The 25,174-nt window shown below is 55.7% G+C and overlaps 1 protein-coding gene across 3 annotated transcripts in view; it reads left to right on the forward strand.

Annotated features, from left to right (window-relative positions):
• SMOC2 (SPARC related modular calcium binding 2) overlaps positions 1-25,174 on the forward strand; it is a 139,374-nt gene that overhangs the window by 26,726 nt on the left and 87,474 nt on the right. For all 3 annotated transcript variants that reach the window (XM_072966242.1, XM_072966243.1, XM_072966244.1), the window contains exon 2: positions 18,866-19,037. In XM_072966242.1, coding sequence (XP_072822343.1) covers positions 18,866-19,037 — 172 coding nt within the window. The remainder of the gene's footprint in view (positions 1-18,865; positions 19,038-25,174) is intronic.

Genomic DNA, 25,174 nt, shown 5'->3' on the forward strand with positions numbered 1-25,174 from the left:
CTCGCCACTCCTCACCTTGTCAGTTTGCTGAGCGTCGAAACGCGTGCTTTGAGCTGCCCACACGCTCCGTTGTTGTTAAACGGGTGTTTCGACGGACGTCCAACCATCCATTTCTCTCCCCTGGGAATTTTGACCTGATGGTAATTTTAGACCTTTTTTTTCTACTAAAAGGACCAAGGAGTCGTTCAGAGCTTTGGGTGCAGCCCTGAGCCCATTCTCCTCCTTCTGTGACATCTCAAGGCCTGAGAGGAACGAGAGGTGCTGGAACAAGGAGCACCTGGGCCGGGACAGTTTTGCTGCCGTCTGTGAGGCTGCACTGCCTGCTGCGGGTCATAGCTGGCGGAAGAGCCTGAGTGTGTGTGAGTGCGTGTGAGAGTGTGCATGAGTGTGTGGGTGAGTGTGTATGTGTGTGAGTGCCTGTGTGTGCGTGTGTATGAGTGTGGAGGAGCTGGAATGTGATGTTCTAAAGAGTCATCCCCAGATGCGCTTGCTTTTCTGGGCTCTAACCCCAAGTATGTAGCAGAACTGCCTTACGATTCCCCAGCGTTGCATGTCCTACAAAGCGTGTTCACTCCCCGCAACCGCCTGAGTCTTCTCGCGGCCCAGGGACGATGGTGCTAGTGCCCCGGCTTCTCTTCACTTCTCCCCCAGAGGGACAGCTGAGCGCGTGGGAAGAGGGGACTCAGGAGTCTTTGCCATGCCACGCTTTTGATGGCCATGAGACCTGGGATGCAGCATGGGGCTTTGGGCACACGGCATGTTAACAGACACTGGGCGTCACCAGCCACAGTTTCTGGCCTTGGAGCTTGGGTCCAGTTGGAAGCTAAGGCACAGGGACAGGAGACAAGTCCAGAACACCAGCTGTCCTGATGCGGCTGGAGGGACGGAGGGTGTGGCATGGAGGACACTGTGCCAGGTGAACGTGGCACCAGGGAGCTGGAGTCCCAGTGAGTCTTCTAAGAGGTGCAGGATTTTCGCCTGCAGAGGAGGTCAGCCTGGGCCTCGTAATGTCACTGAAAGCAAGTTCACGTGCCCAACACACCATGAGGCCGAAGAAACCAAAACGTTGGAGTTTGGAACAGACAAAGGTTTACTGCTGGGCTGAGCAGGGAGGGCGGGGTGGCTGTGCCCCAGGAACCCCAGCTCCCCGAAGGGCTTCAGCAAAGCTTCCTCAAAGGCAGGTGAGGGCGGGGGCGCAGGTGCGCGAGCAGCTCGGGCAGGTTCTCTGGTTGATGTCGCGGTCACAGGGCGTCGACACTCCCCAGCCCCGGGGGCCAGGAGGTCTGGGGGCCCCGCGCTCTCCATCATCAGTAGCTCGTTCCTTCCCTTTGGTGGTGGTTGAGCATCTGAAAGACTCAGGAAGTCTGCGGGAGATACTGTGATCCGGTGCTTCAGAGGGGAGCTGCAGCAGAGGACGTGGCGGGGGGGGCCTGACCCTGGAAGGCCCCTTAGGGTCATGCTCAGTGACAGTGAGACAATAGGAAGGGGGTTTAAAATGAGTGTTTTTAGAGAACGGAATGAAGGCCACGTGCTGGGGCGGGTCTCCTGTGGCTGGTGCCGTGGCCGGTGCCATGGTCGGCAAGGCTGGCAGAGGGGTTCGCCTCCGGCAGAGGTGTTGAGAGCGCTGGTCTCTCTGAGGCGTTTCAGGTGCTGTCACATCCGTGTGGCTCTGAGCTCGGAAAAGGAACATCTGATGAAGCACAGGGTCTGGTTTTGAAGACCCTGCTATCCAGACAGCGGCCCTGCCTCTGAGGAGCAGTTTAGGGTCCCGTTCTTGGTTTATACTTGGGAGCCCCGGCAGCACTACTAGGTAGAGTTCATCGTGTGCAAACAGCCACATGTGCTCCTAGACCGCATCATGAGGCACCTCTGTTTCTCCCAGGGCCGGTGGCTTCTGCGCATCAGCAGCAGACTTAGCCTGGTGACTCCTCTCCAGGGGCAAAGGGCCCCGCCTACTAGGGTTATCTGACACTGTCCTGAGCCACCCGGAGCCCCTCACGGCTCAGCCACAGAACACGGGGACGGCTGGGGCCAGGGCTGGGCCCCGATGGCTCCTGGACGGCACCTGCCTGTGACCTGGTAAGTATTGATGTCTGCTCCTTCCTAACGTGGGAGTCATTGTTGGTGTCTCTGGTCCAGCCGCTCCCAGCAGATGGAAGAGGCTGACTCAGAGTGGACGGAGCAGCCAGTCTGGGGGAATGCGCTGCCTCCACAACGTCACTGAAACAAGCTGGACGGCAGGACCGGGAAATCAAAGCCACTGAGCAGAAGTCACAGATTCAGCCCACGTCTCTCTGTTCACGTTGTGCTTGGTGGGAGCCCTGCAGTCTCTGTGCGATGGAAAGAGGAAAAAAGAGACGAATTAAAGAACAGCTTATGTCTTCTCTCTGCTGTGTCTTCACAAAGACTAGCGGGGAGCGTGTGGCCCAGGTCAGAACTTGACTGGCACGCTGTTAAGTCTGAAGGAGCTGTTCTCCATCACGTTCATCTCCGAGCTGCTCTGTGGCTTTTTCCCCGAAGCGGGGTTGGCTGCAGACCCGTCCAGGCCCACTGTGGCTCACCGTGCATCAGCCCCAGCTTCTGAAGGCTGATATTGCAAACCTGCCCGAGTCCCTGTTCAGTGCGTTCAGGCCGGTGTGGATCTACGGCGCTTTACAAAAAAAATAGTCCTGGTTCCAGCTCTCTGCCCTCCAAATCCACATCGTGTGACTTCAGTACAGCGTGAGGGTCCAGGGTGAGACCTCAGCCTTCATGGAGCTGCCCTTCCTGGAAGAGAACCATAAACCCAGGCGTTACCCCCCGGCCTGCAGGCCACAGCCCCACGATGCCGGGCCTGGTGAGCTGTGGGTGTGCGGTGGCTAGACCAGGAGGGGCAGATGCTGGAGGTGGAGATTTTGTCTTTTCATTTTTCTAACTAACGAATTCATTCATTTATTTGTGATTAACCCCTTATGCACCACGCGTGAGCAGACAGAAGTTGGGCAGCTGGGGTTGGGGGCTGAGAAGGTCAAAGAACATTGCTGCGGAGACACAAGTGGCCCCTAGACTCCTCATCATGTATGAGGTCATGACTCCCCGTGTGAGGATACATTCCCCTGTGTGAGGTCATACCCCCTCGTGTGAGGTCGCACCCCTCCATGTAAGGTCACACCTTGCTGTGTGAGGTCACGACCCCCTGTGTGAGGTCACGCTCCCCTGTGTGAAGTCACACCCCCCCGTGTGAGGTCACATCCTTCCCTCTACGGGGTCACGCCCCCATGTGAGGTCACATTGCTCCCCCCGTGAGGTCACACACCCCCGTGAGGTCACGGCCCCCCTGCAGGGACTGCTGTGCTTGTGTGTCTGTGATGAGACCTCAGGTGGCGTCCGAGGCGTCCCTGAGAAGCAGCCCCTGACGTCCCATGTCCTGTCCCCGGTCCTGACCTCTGACCTCCCGTGTCCTGTCCCCGATCCTGACGCTCAAGCCTGGGATCCTTCTGTCCATCTCAGCTGCTCACCGTCTCTGCCACATGCAGCAGACTTACTGCCATTTGTCCTGCTGATGGGGCATCAGATGTCCCTGTGCTTTGAGTCCCGCTCCCCTGCAGGGGCCTCTCTGTGTGTGCGTGACGTCTGTCCTCAGTGACGTGAGCCCACCCTCTTCCCCTCTGCTCTGCAGCCCCACCTCTGGGGCCCGGCCAGTCCTGCCCCCGCCACTCAGTTCTGATGTCAGCTGGTCCAGGGCAGACGCCACTTAAATGAGCTCACGGCAGCCATGAGTGGCCCATCTTTAGCTTCCAAATTGCCCAACGTGATCCCCTGTCATCAGGCTGAGGGCAGAGGTTGTCTCTAGGGTGTACAAGTGCAGACCAGTGTTTGGACAGCTCGCTTCGTAGACAGCGTGGCAGGACTTACCGGCACCTGACCATCTAACACATGGAAAAGGATTCACCAGTGTTGACTTGAAACTGCCACTTGACCGAAGGACGCGTGTGCACAGCACCCAGCCTGGACATCGATGTGGCTCTCTTTTCCCTTCCAAGTAGTTTTGAGTACTTTCTATGCACCTTTGTAAGTAAAGCAGTTAAATCGTGCAGTTACTCTGACTGGGGAAGGTTTCCATGTGATGATGCCAAGTCATTTTGCTGTTCCCTCCTTTACTGTTGCCAGGCAACCTGTCTGTATCGGTGCCCTAGGGGCTGTCATCACAAAGGTCCACAAGCCGAGTGGCTTAAGTGACAGGCGCTCACTGTCTCGCGGTTCTGGAGGCTGGATGTCCAAGATCGAGCTGTCTGCAGGGTTGGTTCGTTCTGAGGCTGCGCAGGAGAGTCTGTTCCAGGCCTCTCGTCAGCGTCTGACGGTTTATTTTCAGTCTTTGCTCTTCCTTGGGTTGTGGCTGCATCTCCCCATCTCTGCCTGCGTCTCTGTGTGGTGCTCTCCCTGCAGCGTGTCTGTGTCCAAACTCCCCCATTTTATAGGGACACTGGTCATAAAGGCTCATCCTCCTTCAGGGTGACTCAGTTTCACGTGACTGATTACATCTGTAAAGGCCCCGATTCCAAATAAGGGCTCATTCTGAGGTAACGGGAGTGAGGACCTCACATCTGAATTTTGAGGAGGACACAATTCAGTCTCTAAGATCAGTGATTGGATTTAGGGTCCATCCTAATTGGGTACAATCTCATCTTAAATGGATTCCATTTGCAAAGCCCTTCTTTCCAGACAGGTCACATTCACAGGTACCCGGGGTTAGGACGGAATATGTACTTTTGTGTGGGGTCGTTCAGCCCACAAGAACACCTACAGAACGTGCTGCCTGGGTTCTGTGTCGCTTGGGGCGACAATCTTAGCTTCCCTGTGTTCTTGTAGGAGGAAGAGACCAGGATCCAGGTTCTCCAGTCCTTTCCGGTAAAACTGTGTTTCAGAGTGAAGTGTTCCGGGGGTGGGGGCAGGAAAGCTTCCTTTGAAGGTCATAATAACATGACCCAGTGAACTGCGGTGGCCCAGAGAAGATGGCTCCAGAGAGGACGGGCCCCTTCCAGGGCTGAGGTCACGTGGAGAGCATCCCTCACGTCTTAGAGGCACGCCTGCCCGCCTCCCGTTGTGGTTCACTGCGGGCGTTCTGCTGCGAGGGATTGGCTAAAGGAGACGCCAGATTTTAAAACTTGGTGGGACCTGAGACATCACTCGATGCAAGACCCCGTTTTATAAATGATGAAATCTGCCTTGAATTGGGGAAAACTGTCATGTGGACAACTAGGCTGGGGAGAGTTTTGAGACTGCGGGTGAGTAAACACTGATGCCCAGGCATACAGGTCTGGCCTTACCCCGCTGGGGAAGCGGAGCGTCTCACCCCATGGCCATAGCCTCACTGCAGCCGAGGCCAGCGGGGTCTGGGCTGAGGCTGTGTTTGGGATTTGACCTCCCTGCCCACACTAAGTGGGTGGGATGTGGAGGGGGGCCTTCTGCGTCTGCCAGAGCGTGTTCATGTGCCACTTAAAACAGAGCAGGGAACATGCCTTCCCTTATAAAGATGACCCCGTGTAACTCTGGGCAGCTCGTCCCTGACAACAGGAAATACTTCTGGATCATCTCGTGTAGTTTGCAGTGGGTCAGCCCAAATCACTGCAAATATTTCTCCTATCGGGCCATCCCCACTGTGTATCTGAGAGACGCAGGGCCTTTGATCCAAGTCCAGTTGAAGCTGGATGATTCTGAATTCTGGAGAGGCCAGAGACAGACAATGCTGGACAGAAGGTCAACATTATTTTATTAAAATCACAAGTTTACTTGGGCACGTGAACTTTATGGATGCCCAGATGATGTGGAGGAGTTAGTTTCCAAAACACGTGAAGAGTGGGATGAGAGGAAAGGGCAAGAAAGGATGTTTCCAAGTCCCGGACTGTCTGAGAAGTTTCTAGAACGTGGCTTCTTTGGCTTGGAGTCTTGTGATGGCATCACCCACCGCACACGTCTTTAAAATAGGGTCAGTCACCCCTAAACCACTCATAGACGACTGCCACCAGAGTCAGAGCTGCACGTGACTATCTAAAGGTCAAAATTATTTCCACTAATAGTAAAATAATGAAAACTTAAACCAAACATGAATTCCATTCTTGAATTAAAATATCAGCACATACGAGCTGTAGGAATGTTTTAATCCTATTGGCTGGACATAGATGCAGAAAAGCTGTTTGAGTTTGTGGGATGGTGATTTGTTAGGAAATTGAAAGGCTACTTTTAACTCTTTTCGGGCCGCCCACACGTTCTCCCTCAATCCTCTTCCTTTGATGGACCTCATTTCCTCAGTTCAGAAGTGAGTCTTCTGGCTTCTTGAATCCCTTTTACTGAATCAATCTGTCTGAATTTTAAATCATGCCAACACTGAATTTGCTTCTGGAATTTATTTAAACCAAATAATGTTTCCCCATATTTTACTTGTGCGTGAAGAATTACAGGGTGTGTTTAAAAGGGAACGCTTCTTGTGGAGGCAAAAATAGGGCTCCTGCCGATCTAAACCGAGCAACGCAAGCGTGTGTGGAGGGGACGCTTCAGCTTGCTGTTCGCAGGAGAATATTCCCGACCTTGCCACCATCCTCCGAGATACACACACACACGCACACGCACACACGTATGTGCATGCACACACAACGCACACACACATGTATGCTCACACATGATGCTCACTTTTAACTTCCACTGGGATGCTTGGATGGGACCAGAAGTGACCTCCTGGCGACAGCTGACTTGAACTTTCATCTCTGTTGGTGGAGATTTGTTAAAAGTCCAGTTCCCATTGCTTTATGATCTCACCTTGTGCAAGGTGTTGTGCAGCTTTGCACAGAGATGGAGGGAGATGTCGTATGAGTGATGGACAAACTTTAAAGTGACAGGTTTCCAGAACCAAAGGAAAACTGCTGTTCAGAAAATGACATTCAAAATATAAAGGCCAAGGTATCTTTAGAATGGATGCCACTGCGGTAAGATTTGGTCCTATAATGGAATTACAATTTAAAGTGGTAGTAGTTTGACATATTAGATCAAAATTCTAAGCATGTTAAATCCAGGTTAGTTAAAATTTGCTTTAGACGAGCAAGCTGACGATGTGGCTATAACTTTTTTTTTCAGAAAAGGGTATAAACCCTAGTCTTTTGTTCCCAGTCACATGGCAGCTGAGCAGACCTGTTCCGACCAGCCGGTCCGTCGGGCGCATCTTCCGGTTCTAGCTCTGTGTTGGCTCTTCTCACCCGTTCTCGCCCCTCAGGGTTTTCCGACGAGCTTCCCAAGGAATCTGATCGGGTGCAGCTGCCGCTCTGCGGGAGCCCTGCACGGCAGCCGCCGCAGAGTCAGCTACGTCCGAGTATTCTGAGCGTGGAGTCATTCTGATGCCTTTGGAGCAATCCTAAATTAGATTTTTGTCTCTGTTTCCATTATAAACTCATTGTTTTCTCGGTCTGACGTTATTCCAGACATACTGGTCTCAAACTTGGCAAGTTCGTTAAATAGCCACCCCAGACGCCATTAAGAGCTGCTTCCTCTGACGCATTCTGAGCGAGTTTATCATCCAGGGCCGGTCGGTGTGGGGTCCGGAGCCAGGGAGTGGGGCGCCGGGGAGCGGGCGCTGGGGCGAGCCTGCCTTCCCTTCCGATCAGGAGCTGTCAGGGATGCGAAGCGCCAATTCCCGAGGAACACGTAAAGCCGCAGGCAGGCCGCTTCTCTCCCCGACTCTAAGAGTGGGTGGCGTTTCTGTGGGCCTTCCTGGCAGCGCTTCACCAGGGTCAGAGAATGCGTGTGAGCGGCCACGCTGGAGCGTCTCCTGGGCACGTCTCCGCCGGGGGCGGGGGGATGCCTTGTGAGCGCCGGGAGCGAGCAGCGCCTCGGGCTCGCCCTGCCCAGAGCGGGCCCGTTTCCCGGGGCAGGGGCAGGCTTACAGGCACAGACAGAACTGCGCTCGGTGGTTCTCTCCCCCAAAGATGGTAGAGCCCAGGACAGGCCCAGCAAGGGGGAGCAGGGGCCCCTTCCCCGGGGCGTCTGAGCCCTGCAGGAAAGGAGGGGAGGGGTCAGGTCAGCCTGGAGAGAACGGGCGGTGCTGGTTCCGGGACCCCCAAATTCCAATGCAGATCAGCCAGGGTGTGTGTGTGGATGGCAGGACCTGTGTGTGTAACTTAAACTCCCTGCGGGCTGGGGCTTCTGTTCCTCTGAGTGACCCACAGTGTCCAGGACCCTGCAGTGAAGGGGAGGACCAGCCCTGCTCCCCCGTCTCCTGGCTCCTGCCGTCTTTTATGCCCTTTTCATGGTCCAGCACCCGCTGGTGGTGTCGGCTGAGCACAGCTGACCATCTCCTCTGAAAGCCCCATTTGTCATGTCTCCTCATAGCACCTGAGCTCTCTGTCAGGTGTGTGATGCTTTGTGGAAGCAGAAAGCACATGTGCAATGAGGTCAGAGGTCCAAGGAGTGTCGGGGAGGCCACAGTGTGGCCTCTCTGCCCCTCCAGCCCCTGCCTCACCTTCCGTCCCTGAGCCCACTGCTCACAGCGCGGAGCCAGCCTTCCCGGTCGCAAGGGCTCCCCACCCCGACACCTCCATTCCCCTGCTACTGAGTCCAAACTCGTTCTGCTCACCACACAACAGGCCAATAAGTCAGGAGACAAGGTACTGGGGAAAGAATAGTGACTTTTTTTTTGGAAAGTCAGCAGACTGAGAAGATGGGGGACTAGGGTCCCAAAGAACCATTTTACCTGAGTCAGAATTTACGCTCCTTTTATACTAAAAGGGGAGCGTTGGTGGTTGTAAACTTCTTGGTGCCAGAATCCTTTGTTCTTGCAGCTGTCCGCTTGGGTCAGGTCAAGATCTTCCTGTAATTCCAACAAGACAAATGCTATTCTGTGTTTTGCAGCATTTTATCTCTATTTGAATGGAAAAGAGTTACACCCTTAAGTATCAGAGCCTGGAGAGTGGGCTGCCCTGTTTATTTCAGGCTACAGGCAACATTATTGACTTGTGGCAAAAGCAGCAGATTCAAAGGTTAAAGCAGCAGAAACAGATCCAATACAGAATCAGATCAGTCATTCCCTGTGGCCACCTCACCTCTCCCCACCTCACCCCCGACCCATCTCCCACGCTGTTAACGTTTGCTGGGCAACAGTTTGTACCCCCCGGCGCAGGGGAGCCCAGGCCTCTGTGAGGGTCGTGAGTCCCCACCCCACCAATGGTCGGCTCATCCTGTCACCCCAGCTGCCCCCCCCCGCCGCCTTCTAAGTGCCTCTCAGGCCCCGCAAAACCCTCCTTCTCCCCTCCAGGTTTCTCTTCCTCCTGTAATTGAAGTACTTCTCTTTTCTCTATAATTAAAGGTGTGAATTTCAGGATAACTTTTTCAAAAAAATACTTCGCTCAGTGTTCTATACTTATTTCATTAGCAACGTAGCCTGAAATGAATACGTACTCCTCTTTTGGCAACTGGCCATTTAAAAGTTGGGGTTTAGGGAGCTGGTTTAGGAAATTAACCACCCTTGATCGGTGCCTCCAGAGCAGCAACTGAAGGAGCCTCCCATGCGGGTGGAGTGCTCTGCCCCCTCACTGCCCAGCCGAGGGGGCTCCAGCCTGGGGCGCTGAGAACGCAAAGGCCCCCAGACAGACAGCTGAGCAGCTGGCCTGTAAACTTCACCGAATTTGAGCTAATTTCAATACAAATAGCCGCGTGAGGCTGATGGCTCCGGTGCTGGGTGGGGCCCCACGGGCCGAGGTTTCAGCTGAGCTGTACCGGGGGCGAGTCACGAGCTCCCCGACGCCGGCCTTCGGGTCCCACCAGTGGAATCCTTCTTGTCCGTGAGAAGCACACAGACGAGCGCCGAGAGCTGTGCTCCTGCGTCAGCACCTGGGAGGGCGGTGCAGACGCCCAGCCGAGAGGCGCCGGGTGACGGACCGCAGAAGCGGCAGCAGCGGGTGAGCGCGCGGCTTCCAGACCGCGTCCGGTCCCGTGTCTCCAAGACTGTGCTCATGGGTTTCAGTGACGCTGATAATGACAGCGACGGGCCGCCCCGGGAGCTCAGACGTTTCGGAGAGCCGTGAGAGGGTTCTCCCCGAAGGGGCCCGGGCCTTGGTAAGCAAGGACTGTTAGAAATGTGCAGAGTCTGTTTTAATGCGAGGACCGAGGTGCTGGGGAGAGGCTGTTTTCCACTTGTGCTGATGCCAACACGAGGCAGCCCCGAGCTGCCTTCACATGTGGACCAGATGGCAGAACAGGAGGGCGCCTGAGACCCCAGCCCCTCGTCCCGTGTCTTTCAACAGCGGGTCCTGTGTGTGGGTTGAAGACTTTGGAGTGTGTGTCCTGGTCCAAGAAGACTCAGCCCTGGCACCTGGGTCAAGGTTCCTGCCGTGTGTGGTTGGAGTGAAAGCGGGGGCCTGGCCCCAAAGTCCGTGAATTGGTTCTAGGTTCCTCATGGATGAGCTGGGTGACCTCCCCTGGGAGCCTCTGTCTCTTCTTTGGTCCAATGAGGCACCAGGGTCTGTGTCCTCTGGGAGCCTCAGTCTCTTCATCGGTGCCCCTGTGAGCTCCTCCCACCCACCCCCCAGGTCCCAACAGCTTTCCATCCTGAAGAGGCAGCCTCTGCACTTGCCTCCAGGGCTTATGGACAGCAGACACTGGGCGCTCATGACCACAGAGAAGTGGATTCAGACTCCCACAAGCTTCTTTAACCTTGGGGTGCCGGTCCGGTTGGCACTTGGGGATGAACGTGGGGGAGGGGGACCTTCTCTGTGAACCCCCTTTCCCCAGCGTCCTCTCTGTTTGGCCACATCCCTCAGTGGTGGGGGGAGAGGATGCTGGGCTCTGGATACCGAGGACCCCCACAGGGTCACCCCCTCCTCCGGCTCCACGCAGCAAATCCTGGGTGGGAGACTGCTTTGTGCTTGGACTTGTGGGGGAACCCAGCAGGAACTAGTCCCGTGACCTTCTGGATTCTCATGACCCTGGTCTGCAGCTAAGCAACCTTACTTCCAGAGCCTTTCCTGTAAGACTTTTTTACCCCAGAAAGGGCAAGATCTTGAACACAGGAAGAAATCTGAGGCTGTGATGGGATTAAAGACGTAAACAGTATTTTGGACACCATGAAGTCTCACTGGAGTTTGGATGCAGACATGGAACTGGACCCTGCCTGTCGTTACCGGGGGATCAAAGGCCCCTGACCTTGTACGATGTATTCATTTACGCTTTTAAAAAGTAGAAACGGAGGTGAGCGTGCACGAGACTTGGTGGGAGTCCCTGTTCCTTGTGTGGTTTCTCTTCCCGTCTCACCTGCACGCGAGCCCGTCTCACTGCTGCGTCTTCAGCCTTCAGGGCTTGTCTTCCTAGTTCCTTCTGTGATCCTGGCATTCCGCCCTCAGTGGAAGTGACTTCACTGTGCAGCACGCGGTCCCCTGAGGTTTGGCTGAGACACAGACTAGCTGGTGTCTCTGCTCCTGGGCCTGCCGCGTGCCTTGCAGGGCTCTTTAATATTCTCTAACATGTACTTAAGTGTCATTTGCTCTAAACGCTTCGAAATGAGCAACAGGCTTAAAAAAACTCTGGCTTAATGCCTTTGAAAATTCATTTTGCTGATGGATGCATTTGATCTCCTAAGGGAGGTGAGGACAGCAAAGAGCAGGGAGCTGCCTGCCATCCGTTTAGCTGTCCCAGAAGACGGTGAGGCTGTCAGGGAATTTGTGAGTCACACGTGGTGAGTGGCACCGAGGACTGGGCGCCTCTGGACACACAGCTGTGCCGGGTCCCCCGTCTCTTTCCCCACCATTCGGTCCCATGTCAGCGACGTCAGCTGAAGGCAGCTCTTAGAGGGTTGGTGCGCAGAGCACGGTCACGGTCCCCGTGTGTTCACGTGCCCTGTCTGTGCACACAGTTCCCGGCTCTGCCCCGGGCCCACCAGTAATCCCAGTGAGCACCACCCTGGAGTGGAGACTGGGCATCCTCGGGGCTGACCCGCTGCCCAGCTGACGGTGACGCCGGCCGCGCAGCACTGATGTGGGCGTGCGGAGAAGCCTGACACAAGCTTAACGCTTATTTCAGAAGCTGACTTACCCTTTTATTTTTAGACACAGACAGGGTGTACCTGTGACCTTCTGCGTGCTTCAGCCTCTCCGAGGCGTATGAATACGTGTGAAAAAGAGGCACGCCTCACAGGGTGGCGATGAGAGATGAAGCCTTCAGGTGAGAGCAGGTGGGTCTCCTTCCAACACAGTCACAGCCAGAGTGCCAGGGTGCCGAGTCTGTCCTGGAGTGTAAAAGCCTGCTCGTGGCCTGTGCTGTCTGCCCTTCCTGTGTCCTTACCTCAGTCTGCTCAAACACCTCTGCCCCGGCCGCATGCCCAGCGACCCCGTGGTGTGCTCTGCGTGGTTATGTTACTGCAGCTCTTCAGACAGTGAGCATTCTCTGAGCATCAAGTTCAGGCTGGACACTGCGCTGGGACGCTGGGGCCACACGGATGACCACACTCATCTCTGCCCTCTGAGAATGTGGTCCCATGGGCTCTAAAGCAGTTGGTCAAAGGTCCACTGTAATGTTCGCCCATATCCCAGACTTGCGTTGTTTCACAGAGCTGTAGCTGAAGCAAAGCATGCAGCCTGTTCAACACTCGTTTGGCCGATTCCTTGACTCTTACTGGGACCCTGGATGAGGACTGGTGCTGAACTGCAGCTAAACGAACGAAGAGAGTGCCGCCCACGGCCCGGTGAGCCCTCGATACACATTTTCAAGTGATCAGAAGTACGGTGACCCCCGCAGACAGTGCCCGGCTCCGAGGAGCAGGCGTGCGGCTCCGCTGCAGGATGGTGAGGGTGTCGTGGAACGTGCTCTGTGATCCCGCAGAGCCACGCTGAATGCTGAGCAACAAGACTTCCAAGTGAGGATCAAAGACGCTTCCGGCAGTAAGGTGGCACCGTTTTATTAAGAAGAATTTTAAAATCACAAATTTCCTGCTGACTCTCTCTCACACACACACAAATCTGGAGCATTCAAAACCCAGGAGATTTCTTGAATTATCTTCAGGAAGTACTAACAAGAAGCAAACCCTCTTCCGTCAACATTGACGTGGAGGCAGGGGAGGAAGGTCAGTGAAGCAGCAGCTTCGGGGGGGAGAGGAGTGCGCGGGGCAGGAGGTGCGGGGACGCTCGCGCGGGGCGCGGTCAGGCCAGCGGCTGCCCGTGTGCGGAGGGCGCCTGGGGCCCGAGGAGTCCCGATAGAGGCTGGGCCCGGGGACCAGAAGCCGGCAGGGTCTGTACTGTCACTCACCAGAAGTCTTAAGTCCACTCAGACGAAACGGACCAGCAGCGCCGGGGCAGAGCGGAAGCAAGCCAGCAGCCCGGCCCATGAGCCTGCTGGTCGTCCCCGCGCTCCCCTGCCTTCGCGGCTCCCCGGGGGTGGCCGGGGCCGGCCTTCCTCGGGGCCTCCTAGCGCTGTGCGCGGTGTCATCGTGGGTCCCCAGTGAAGGGGACCTGCTCCTGGGGCCCGGCTCTCAGTGGAGCTGCTGTGGTTCGCGCCCTGCACCGTCTGCGGGCCCCTCCCGGCAGGGGCCCCTCCCCGGCTCCGCTTCTTCCAGGAAGACCCTGCCCTTCCTCCCCCCACCCTCTCCCCCACGGCCTCCTCTGACTCCCGTCCTGCTTCCGGCGCCTGTGTTTCTTATGGAAAATGACCGCAAGCGGGAGGACCGCTTCGTGCTCACGTGGTAGACCACTGGCGGGCATCCCACGGCAAGCACACCCTGTGTTTGAGCGTCTGCTCGGAGGGTTTGTTGCAAATGACTCCATCGTCTCTCTTCCGTGCCCTCATGCACTCTTCCCTTTTGTCTTCACAATGATCTTTATGGATTAGGCAGGCGTGGCAGCACCCCCATCGTACAGCTGAAGGAACCGGAGGTCATCTGGCCAAGTGGACGGCTGTCCGGGTCACCCGGCCGGTCTGCCAGCCTCCGAAGTCAGTGCGGGCCCTGCCGTGCGGCCCGCCCGGCACACACCGGCATTTACCCGCAGGGAGCGTTGGTTGGTGATCTTCTGCTTCTTTATTGGCTTTACAGCCTTAATCTAGTCACAAGAACTAAAACACATCATCCCACTAGTCTGCCCTTGGGTTTTAAAATCCTACAGACAATGAACAGGACGAAAGGGCATAAAGAGCCCCCCGCGCTGCTGGTGTCGCCTTTCTCACTGCTTTTCTGTCTCCGTGAGTCCTTTCACTCAGGGTCTCAGACTTATTAAGACAGCGCCCTCCCAAAGCCCACAGTCTGTGTTTTTCAGATTGAAAGGACGTGGGCGGGACGTTGTTCCACCGTCTTTGCGGTGGTGGTTTCCTCCTGGTGAAGCATCAGGTCATGGCGAGGCAGCGCCTTGGAGGGGCCGTGAGGGGTGTGGGCCAGACGCCCCCCACGCCGCGGCTTCCCTCCCCGGCTCACCCGCCGTGCAAACCTCGTCATTTATTTGTTCTCGCGGCTGGGAAAGTGTACTGCTGCCGTTTCGCAGGTAAACACACTGAGTCTGCACACACGGCGTGCTGGACATGGGGTGGTTTGCCCAGTGTCCCGAGCAGCATCCAGCAGGAGCAGACTCCAGTTTTTGTTGATCTACAGTCGCACCCGTGCATGCTGCGATCTGGCCTGGCTAGTTAGACGGACTGGAAACCTGCGCCGAAGCAGACTGCCTCCTGTAAGGCTTGGCTCCCGGCACCGTCTGTGTGTAGGGCGGGGACCACGCGCTCCCAAGCGTCTTGCCGCCCTCCCGCCAGCGGCTGCTGCTTCCCGCCGGGGACCACGTGCTCACCTGCGCCGCCCTGCTCCTCCAGGGGTCACTGTCAGCGTGACCTGTGACAGCCCCACACAAATTGGTGTTGCTGATCTGCGCATTTGCAGCTACTGGCCTGTCCCCTGGGATTCCGTGCCGTGTCCCTCCAGGCTGAGACGCTCTCCTGCAGGACAGTGCTCACGTCCCACACCAGGCCCAACAGCCTCTGCTCTTGGGCTCTCGGACACTTGCGTGCTGCCTTCAGGACCCGGTGAGCACGTGTCGTCCTGCGTGACACGATGGTTGTTGGCTGTCATAGATGAGGGTTCTCTGTGGGGCAGCACTGCCGTCCTCTGGGTCCGAATTCCCACCCCCGGGGTCCAGGAAGCAGCCGGCAGAGCACCGCCCCTCAGGCACGCTGAGCAAGCTCAGCACAGGCTGCATCTGACTTCTGATCTGAGGCTTCGTCCTCGAAGAGGGTGTGAAAGCGAGGCCAAGAAATGAAAATACTGAAGTGGAGTGTGTTTAAAACTCGCACAAACTGGCTTGTTACTTCCAGCAAGTGAGTGAATGCATGACTGAGTGAATGAATGAACGAGTGACTGGATGAATGAGTGGGTGAAGGAATGGACGAGTGAATGAGTGAATGAGTGGGTGATGGGGTGAGTGAGTGAACGAGTGAGCGGATGCCCGGCGAGTGGCCGGCTCCCGGCAGAGAACACCAGCAGCAGTTCCCCGCCCCTCTAACGCCCTGGCCGCAGGTGGCAGGCTCTGAAAGTCTCCACGCCCCTGTCTTCAGTTTGGGTTTTCTGTTCCACTGAAAAGTAGGGAGCGTTTCCTGAAACTGGAGAAACTGGAGAAACTCAGGCTGTGAGGTGGAGAGGATGCTCTTTGAACAGGGTGTGATTTGTCCCGTCCTCCCACCTGTCCTGCGTGTGGCCTTCAGGGTCGCGGACGCATCGACGCCCTGGGCCCGCCCGCTCCCTGGACGCCCTCCCGGGCTCTGTCCCACCTCGCCCCCACCCCCGCACGTGAGCCTCGTCCTGGTCAGGCAAACGCGCTTGCTCGGAAGCTGCGTCCCTTTCTGGCGGCCCGCCCCACGGTTCAGAAAGCTTGTGCTTTGGGGAGCTTGTAGCTGCAGGGTTGCAGTTCACAGCGGGTGGCACGTGCTCCCCTGTTACAATCAGCAGAACAGGCATCTTCCATCAGTGCATCAGCGCCGACAGCTGTGGGAAATCCATCCGTGTTGAAGAGTGCTTTCGCCTGTTTCCTGAGTGGTTTGATTTTGTTCTGACTTTTCCTCTGGCGTAAACCTGCGCGTTTCTGAAGCAAAACACAGAGCAAATCTTTCCTCTGTGAGCGTTTGACCTGCTTGTGTCTAACGCAGGAGCTGCCTGCCGCCCGGACAGACACCGCAGGTGCCCCTCTCGGCTTTCTTCTGCCCCTCCCTGCACCTGTGCAAACAGCACTGCTTTGTGAAAATAAAAGAGATGGGGCCCCTGCCACCCTGAGGTGGTTTTTTTAATGGCGTTGCTCGAGGTTCAGTTGCTTTCCTTCTAAATTTGGCACCGTGCCTTTTATGTGAACTGGTTTGAAGACCCTCAGCGGAGCTCTTTAATGAACACTACATTCTTCAGAACAGAAATATTTCCCTTTCCTTCAAGGACTTTGTTTGGTGAAGAATCCAGCTCAGGTGAACTCCTTTCCTCTGTGCGCTGTCTCTGCTGGAATTTAATTGCTGTTAAAAATGGGGAATGGGAGAGGTGTGCAGAAAGTGAGTTCTCTCATTTCTGAGGACGAACAGTGCCCTTGTTGGTTCTACATCATTAAATTATCAAGAATTATGGTCAAATTCCAAATGCCTGAATGCCGGCCTTTAAAAAAAATGAAAATGCGGAGGCGGTCTCTTTCCGTGTAGAGCAGATGATAATTACAGTGCCTTCGCCTAAGCCTCCTGCAGCTCCTCGCTCCGGGTTTCAGGGAGCACAGACAGACCACCTCTTCAGCCTAAAAGTCAGCAGGATTTAGGTGATTCCACGTTTTCACCCGAAAGAGAAGAGGGCTGCTTCTGGGCGGGCTCCTGTGCGCACTGGCTGTGGCGGGCGGTCCTGGGGCGTTACCAGGCCGAGCGTGTTCTCTGTCTGTGTCTGTCTGTCTGTCAGTCTGCCCCTTGAGCAAAGCTGCTCTGTTCCGGGCCGGCGTGAGTCACAGAACACGTCTACGAAAACTCTCTCCAGCGAGGATGGGAACCCGACAAGGTTCACGGGCGAGGACCCTCCTCAGATACAAACCCTTGGGGGGCCCTGCTCCCCCGGGAGCTGTGCCTTCATGGCTGGAGGGTTCACGCCCACCTCAGGGAAAGTGGGAAAGTGGGGCTGACACCCCTCAGGAAGGGAATTCAATCCAAGGTGCCCACGTGCTTGCTCGGCCCGTTTTTAAGTAAAGAATGCTTGTTTTTAATTGTTGTTTCTGTAAAGTCTTGAAGAGGCAGCGACAGGTGTCGGCTCGCAGGTCATTTAGGTGGAACTCTTCTCGGGAGGAGTCGGGGCGGCTGTCTGAACGTGAACAGAGTGGGAGAGTTGGTCACCTCCTGGAGCTGATCGCCTGTCTCTGGGCTGGAGCCTCTTCCAGAAGTCTGGGCAATGGCCAGTTGTGAGCTCCCGAGGAGCAGGTGGAGGGACTGTCGCCCACCCCTTCCGGCCACAGTGCATCCGCTGCGCGTCCTTCCTAGGACGCGGGGGGGTGGGGGGCTGTGGGGACCCCGCCCGTCTCCCCGTGAGGGGCATGGCTTCCTGGGTGTCCGTCCCCCAGGGGCCGCCCTCCCCTCGTGGCTTTGTCTCAGCTTCGGTGCTGGTCCACGCTCCCACAGCACCAGCGAGGACACTTGGAGACTCATGGAGAGGGTTTCGGTGTCTTTCCTGAGTGTGCGAATGTCCTTCGTGTCTCTTGCTGGCACAGGAAGGTGTCCGTGAGGTCCTGCACGGTTGCTAAGCTCCATTTCTGCTTCTCCTCTGGCTCAGACTGGGCGAGGGAGGGGCGCCTCTACCCCCGTAGGTGTCACCTGGGCAAACAGTGCGAGTCAGCCTGCTCGAATACACGCAGGACCGCGGGGTCCAGACGCTACGCGGGGGGCTGAGGGAAGACCACCGCTCTGGGCTTGCTTGCTTTCTTTCCTTTAATAAATTGCTAGTGGTCCTCGAATCAGAGAAAACACCTGCGTGGGATGGGCGACGTTCCGTGACCAAAGGCTCGCGATGACTCCTCGTCCTGTAGCACCAAGCTTTTGGGGGTTCGCCTTCATGTTCGGTGCTGCGTCTCGAGTGAGGGGGCCTAGACAGGGCTGAGGGTGGGGCGTGAGGGGGCTGGAAAGTGGGGTGGCAGGGAGCACCATCAGCTGTCTCAGGAGGCAGGTGTGGGAGCAGGCGTCGGATCTGAGCCCCACTGGAGACACCGTGAGCTCTGAAGCCCTGTGTCCGCGACATCGGAGGGAGCCAGGCAAGGACGGGCCCCCAGAGTGGTCCGTGGGGACTCAGTGTGTGGGGGCCCCTGCGAGGTCTGAGGAGCTCCCTGGGCAGGGGTTCTGGGCCTGCACCGCCTGCAGCCCTGGATCCGTCCTGCGCTGTGAGCCCGTGTGTGGAGTGTGGAGGCCTCTTAGCTCCTCCATGGAAACCAGCGCCTCCCCGGGGGCTGGGCATCGATTCAGAAAATGACAGGCTCACACGAAGGTGCTCCTGGGTCCTAGATGAGGTCATGTGGGTCCGTTTCACGAGGAGAGGCTGCCCCCCAGCTCCAGGCAGATGGGGGGTGCCAGGAGTGTAGCCCCCCAGTGATGGCAGAGCCCGGGCACGGCAGCAGTGGACCAGCAGTGAGCAAACAAATGCACTGCTGTTCAGATTATTAAAGCAAACAGAAGAGGCAGGTGCCCACGCAGACCCGGACAGCGGCCCAGGCCAGAGCTAGAGCGTGGGGGTGCCGCGTGTGTGCAGGGGTGCCGGGGGCGGGGAGGAGGTGGGGAGGAGGTGCTCTCGGGGAGCCCCACCCCGCTCCCGGGGCACCCTCGCCCAGGGCCTGCGCTCCATACCACCCGCCTTTAAGTGTCCGGCTTCTTTTTTATTTCCTCCTCCAAGTTTCTGAGAGTTGACCAAGACAAGGACAAGGACTGCAGCCTGGACTGCGGGGGCTCGCCGCAGAAACCCCTGTGCGGGTCCGACGGGAGGACCTTCCTGTCCCGCTGCGAGTTTCAGCGCGCCAAGTGCAAGGACCCGCAGCTGGAGATCGCTCACCGGGGCAACTGCAGAGGTGAGCTGCGTCCCGCCGCGCGGTCACGGGTGAACCGCCGAGATGCCCGCTCGGGGGTTATTCCCTTTTGCTTTGTCAGAACTCCAGGGTTTATGCTGTGAATCTCCTTCAGGGCACGTAGGGGAGGAGTAATTTCTGAGTCTTCTTTTTCTTACTTGTTGGAACGCTCGCTTTTCTGAGAACGGCTGCTGACGTCACGACATGGACTCATCTAGGTTCACGGAATGCTTCCAGAGTCTTCTCAGGCGACTCTTGTGGAAGCCTTTCATTTGGATTTTCCAGCTTTTCCCGTCTTGCCTCTGGGCGTGCAGGGCGCGCACACTGGGCGCCTGTGTGGCTCTCAGTGATTTTCCTCCGGGGGCCGATTTGACACTTGCAATTTTCAATTTTCCTGATGTAAGAAGTAGATTTGGAGTTAACTAGCACACTTAGAGCAAAACGCTGAAAGGCTGCCCACGTTAATGAGGGTTTGACTCTGCAGAGCATGCGGTGTCTCAAACACAAATAGAGTCATTTTCAGAAAGAGATTTAACCTTCTTTTTCTTATTATCTAGGAGGAAAGACCACACAGGCTGTCGCGCCTTTGAGGTGACGTTCTGCGCGGTCTGGCTGTTGGCTCCAGCCCTCCTCCTGAGCACAGGGCAGCTGGAGCCCCCAGCCCACGCTGGGCCAGGCTTGAGCCATCGGCTCCTCCTCTCCCGGGGCAGCACGTCCCGGGGCAGCCAGTCTGACCAGGGACACACAGAGCTCCGCCTGTTCCTCAGCCCCAGGCGCTGTTCCCGCCGACACCCTGAGGGACACTTCGCACACTCGGCGGGTCCACGTGGCTCTCACCTCCACGCTGCGTCCGGCTCGCATGTCCTTGCACGTCCGTCTGAGGAGTTTGGGTGTAACTTCATGCCTTAATTGCAGCTACACACTTCAGTTATCTGTGCTGAGGGATGAAAAATCATTGAAGAATAAATTCAAATATCAGATGATCAGCTCTTCAGAGAAACTTCTAGAAGCAATGGCCTGGGCCGACTTAGCTCTGAGGACAACTGCCGTGGGGGTGGTGGTAAAGTTTGAGCTTTATGGGCCTCTTTAGTGTCCCGTTCCTGTAGGTAACCCCGTGGAACACCCTGCTGGAGGAGCGCGCGGAAGCCACCGCGCTAAGCCTCTGGGCTGGCGTGGCCTCCGTGGGCGCCTCTGACGGGCTTATCAGACTGAAGCCGAGGCCCATCCGGCTCTCGGTGCCCCTGCTGAGGTCGCTCTCCCACGCCTCCCATTTGGAGCTCCGAGGGGTCCACCGGCCGGGTCCACGCGGGGTTGCTTTTGGACAGGGAGGGTAAACGGCAATTAAGCACAAACGTCCTCTTGGTAATGCCGTTGTCAGGCTATTTGGATCCAGCTGAATTTTTCTGGGTAATTCCCTTGGCTGGGATTCTCCCACCTCACAGAACACGTTTCATACCATAAATTTGTGGCACAAAAATGTGGTAAGGGAGAAGTGGGGAAAACAAAACTTGTCTCCTAAAAGCAAGTTTAATTTCAATCAAAAGGATTAAAACAAAAAGAGCGCACAGACACCCGTGGACTTCGGGATCACACGGGCCTGGCTGGGCTCGGCTGCCGGGGTAGTGGAGTGGGTTGTGCATGTTTGAAAATAACTGGGCATTACTCACGTCCGACAGGGTGGGGGCCCTGCAGCCGAGGCCTCCAGCCCGCATTCGCAGGCTGCTCAGCGCCGGGGCTGTGGGGGAGGGGCTGCCCATTGCAGACGGACTTTTCCTGCAGGAGCAGCCTTTCCCTGGAGCCTGGCTCGGGGGGAGCAGGACCTGCAGGGGGAGGGCTCCCTTCTGGCTGGTTTGGTTTGCCGGTTGTCACCAACCCTGTCCCCTGATGTCCGGCACTGACACCCCCCGCCTGCCCTGGGGCCTCTTGGTGGGAAGGTGAGCGTGAGGGGCCCCAGGGAGCCCTGGTGCTGACGGACCCAGAGGCGGGTGCCCTGGCTCCACCGAGCAGGTGCTGCCCCGCATCCACCTGTGCCCAGGGTCACGGGACTCAGGTTCTGCACCACACCGGGTCAGACTGCTGCTCTGAATGAGGAGGAGGGAGAGGGTGGCTGACACGGCCCTCCCCTGCAGGGAGGCACACAGCCCTTGGCGCGCTCTCCGTCATTCCTGGCGTGGAAACTGGCTGGCGGCCGCAGTGTCAACTCGGCAAGTGTGACGCTGCACATTTTGAGGGCATTTCCACATATTTGGTGGATGAGCGTTCCACAGGCCTGGCTCTTTGGGATGGTCTAGTTTGGAAACAACAGTTGAAATATTTCAGTCCCTATTTAATTCATTGGACTAAAATGCTTTTTGCACTTCGTGTTACAACCTAACCCTTGACCTTGAGCATAAGTGTGGCAGTTTACACTGATGGATTTTTCTCATATTTTGTTGGAAATGTGTGGAGTTGTATTTTTAGAACCCAGCAAACACAGTAATATTTTTCCTTTGATCTGAGACCATTGGGGCTGTCTTTCTTTCCACGAAACTCTCTGGCATGGAATTAAAAAGACAAAAACAAAAAGAAGAAGAAGAAGAAAAATCAGATGCCAGGAGATCTTGGAACGGTTCTGAGATTTCTGGAAACCAAATGATAAAGAACATCTGATACAAACAGCTCCCTAGAGATTTCCAGTGCCCAGAGCTTTGCAGACCAACGAGCAAGGAGAGGTCACTGTTACCAAGGTCTTCCTGATCCCCTGGCCCCCTCTTGTCCTCGGTCATAGCCTCGCGGTCCCTGCTGTGGTCGGCACTGCGGTTTCTGTGACTACCGTATCCTGATGCACATACGTGTTTCACGATCCCGTTGGGAAACAAATCCTTTCACTTTGCAACTGAGAGAAAAAAATGAATGACAAAACTCATTACTATTAACCAACAACTCATCAAAGAATTTTTATTAAAAACTTGTCATTAGCCATGCCTTGCTAAACACAATGATGAAATTATTTCTATCATCTCTGCCTTTTCAGATAAGAACAAATGTTTTTAAAAATATGATCAAATTTGCATCAAAGAGTTTTTCTTTAGTTGAGGAAAAAGTGATCCAAGCCTTTGATTAGGATTGATTTCATTAAAATATTAATAATTTTCAGTTAAGCTGGATTTTCCTGGGATGTAAACATTGATCATAGTTTAAAACTTGCTATGAGCCAAAAAGTTAGGGCATCCCACTTCGTACCCACCAGGATGGTGGTCACAACTAAAAACGAAAAAGACAGGAAACAAATACTGGTGAGAATGGATAAGCTGGAACTCTGGCCCATTTTGGGAGGAGTATAGGATGGCTCAGACACTGTGAAAAGCAGTTTGGTGTGTTCTTTAAAAATTGGACGTAGAATTATTATGTGGCCCAGAGAGTCCACGCCAGGTGTGTATCTGTAAGACTGGAAAGCAGAGGTTCAAGCAAGAGCTCGTAGGCGACGCCCACCGCAGTCTTGCTCACAACCACGAACAGCCCAGACGGCCGTCAGCAGCAGGACAGATAAACGGACTCTGCCACGTCCAGAAGGGGCGGGATTCAGCCCTGAGAAGGAAGGAAGCACACGGGTGACGAGAATGTTCCAGAACTGGACAGAAGAGGTCACGCAACACGGGAGGCCCCAAGCGCCCTGAATTATACACTTTCAGACAGTTACAGTGAGGAATTTTATACTTTGTGCAGTTGTACCACAATGAGAACAAATTATTGTGCTTGTGTTTTGAGGACTTAATTTTCAGACGATTGAAAATAAGCTGTCCAGAGTAATGTCTCAACAAGGCCACTGAACAGTCAAGGACCTGCTCAATTAAAAAAAATTACTGAAGTGTAGTTGATTTACAGCGTTAGTTTCAGGTGCACAGCAAAGTGATTCAGTCATACGTACACATACGTGTGTATGTGCTTGTCAGATTCTTTTCCATCATGTGTCATTGCAAGAAATTGGACGCCGTGCCCTGTGCTCTGCAGTAGCACCTTGTTGTTTGTTTTATATGCAATAGTTTGTGTCTGCAGACCCCAGACTCCTGGTTATCCCTCCCCACCCTTTCCCCTTTGGTGACCATCGCTTGTTTTCTGTGAAGGACCTGCTCAATTTTCAATCTAGCCACAGGAAGCAGAGGGAGAAAATATAGTAAAGGGAGAAACGTACCACCTGTAAACTCAGCTTTAAGAATGCTGGACATTTCTACTCTATTCTTTGTAAAGTGACAGAAAAAATGGAAAATTGGGAATAATACAGCCTTGAGGCTGTGCTTAATATTTTGACGTCTATCAAGCGGGCCCTCTGGTTTCTCCTCGTGTGTGTACGTTAACCCCTGTGGTTTGCAGTGATGTCGGGGACGCGGAGGGCAGTGTCAGCCTTTCAAGATGAGCAAGTTCAGATCAGCTCGGCGGGGACACAGCACGTGCTTAGCAGCCGTGCGCTGGACGCGGAAGAGCCTTCCAAAAGGGAGCTGTCAGGCTGCGTGTTCCAACCACAGCAGCATTTAAAAGTGGAACGAACACGAGGGAGGTGTTACTAATTTGGGGTGAACCTCTCTAGCGTTTTCCCATAGTTCAATACGGTTGATTTGGGGGGTGGTGTCCAGCCTTTTCTCAGGAGCAGAGGCCCTGCCCCTGACTTAGGGTAGCCGGAATCTGGAGCAACACGGAGGTGGCACACGGCCCCCAGCCCCTGGGTTCAACAGGTGGGTGTAGACGTGTTCTCAGGGGGTGGTTGACACGGGCTCTGCCGTTCGCGCTGCGACGTCTTCCTGGTTTCCTGTGACCGAGACATTGCAGTGGGCCAGAGGGAGACTTGGAATTTATCGTTCCTTCGGTATGAGAGGTTTGAGAACCATCTGATCAGCGGCAAATGTGCAGTCTTGTCAGGAAGGCGTCCCAGCCACGGACGAGGCCCACGACTTGTTCAGGAAATGTCTGCCTCTTTGGCATGTTCCACGAGAGTGCAAATGCTAGAAATAATTTGTGACTCCGCGTCTACCCTCGGAGAGACCTTGCAAGCTGGAACTCATGTCACTTTTCCTTTTAGACAGTCAAACCACAGGTTACACTAAAAACATGAGGACAGACGTCCAGCAGAGCGGTGATTTCTCCACTAAAACACAGGCTGCATTAAAACCACATGTTGCTGAGTGCTGGCTGGCGAGGCCAAAGTGCAGATCAGGATGGGAGGCGCTGAGCCTGCATGGAAGTGTCCTCCCGGCGGGGCGGCCCCCACCCTGCTCCCAGAGAGGACCCGGTTAGGGTTTCCAGCAGCAGAGGCCGTTCTCAGACACGGGTGCCACCGGAGCAGGGCCGGGGCCCGGAGCCTGGGAGCTGGTGCCCAGACGGTGTTCGCCGTGGCCAGGAGGCTTTGCTGCCAGGCAGTCAGAGAGCCAGCAACTCAAAACGCTGGGCAGCGGAGGCGTTTGAAGAAGTGTCTCTCAGCGTCCAGAGGGCCTTTACGATCTAGACAACTTGTAATTTAAATCTGGAAACACTTAAGACAAATTGGGAAAGCCATTCTTTTCAAAGTTTAAAATTCACATGATCCATGTGGTGTGATGGTCCGCAGGACATGCACTTGGGGCGCTGCCCGAGGGTCACGGGTCCACAGAGCGGGTTTTACTGGCCTGTGGTCGTGAAAGGCCGGCCCCGGAGGTGCGGGCTTCCTGCTGGTGCACTGCGCTGGGTCCAGACCCTGCAGCCCAGATTGGGAAGCAGTGTCCCCTGTGGGCGCCGCCCCGCTCCCGGGTCACCCACGTCTCCCTGCCGGATCTGAGTGCCCGTGTTTCTCAGTCCTGCTGCCGGAGCTGGGGCAGAAGCGCCCGAATGCTGCGGGCTTTCCTCTCCTACCAGTTCATTGCGTCCGAGGGGGTTCTTCCTAAGAGCAGCAGGCACAGCGAGCTTGTATCCAGTTATCTCGTTGCAGGATTTTCACGTGAATGTGGGGAGATCTGGGCTCATGGGGTGGGAGGACTCCTGAGAACCCTTTCCCTGACCTCATGCTGGGCTTTCCATCTGAGGTTGGAAGAGGCCTTGTATCTCCCTGAGACTGTGAGAAACTCAGACGCAGAGGGAAGAGGCCTCAGGGTCCCCTCCCAGGGCTGGACCTCAGATGGGCGGTCCCCGCCGCC

This window comes from Vicugna pacos, chromosome 8 (genome assembly GCF_048564905.1).
Source record: "Vicugna pacos chromosome 8, VicPac4, whole genome shotgun sequence".
Lineage (NCBI taxonomy): Eukaryota > Metazoa > Chordata > Mammalia > Artiodactyla > Camelidae > Vicugna > Vicugna pacos.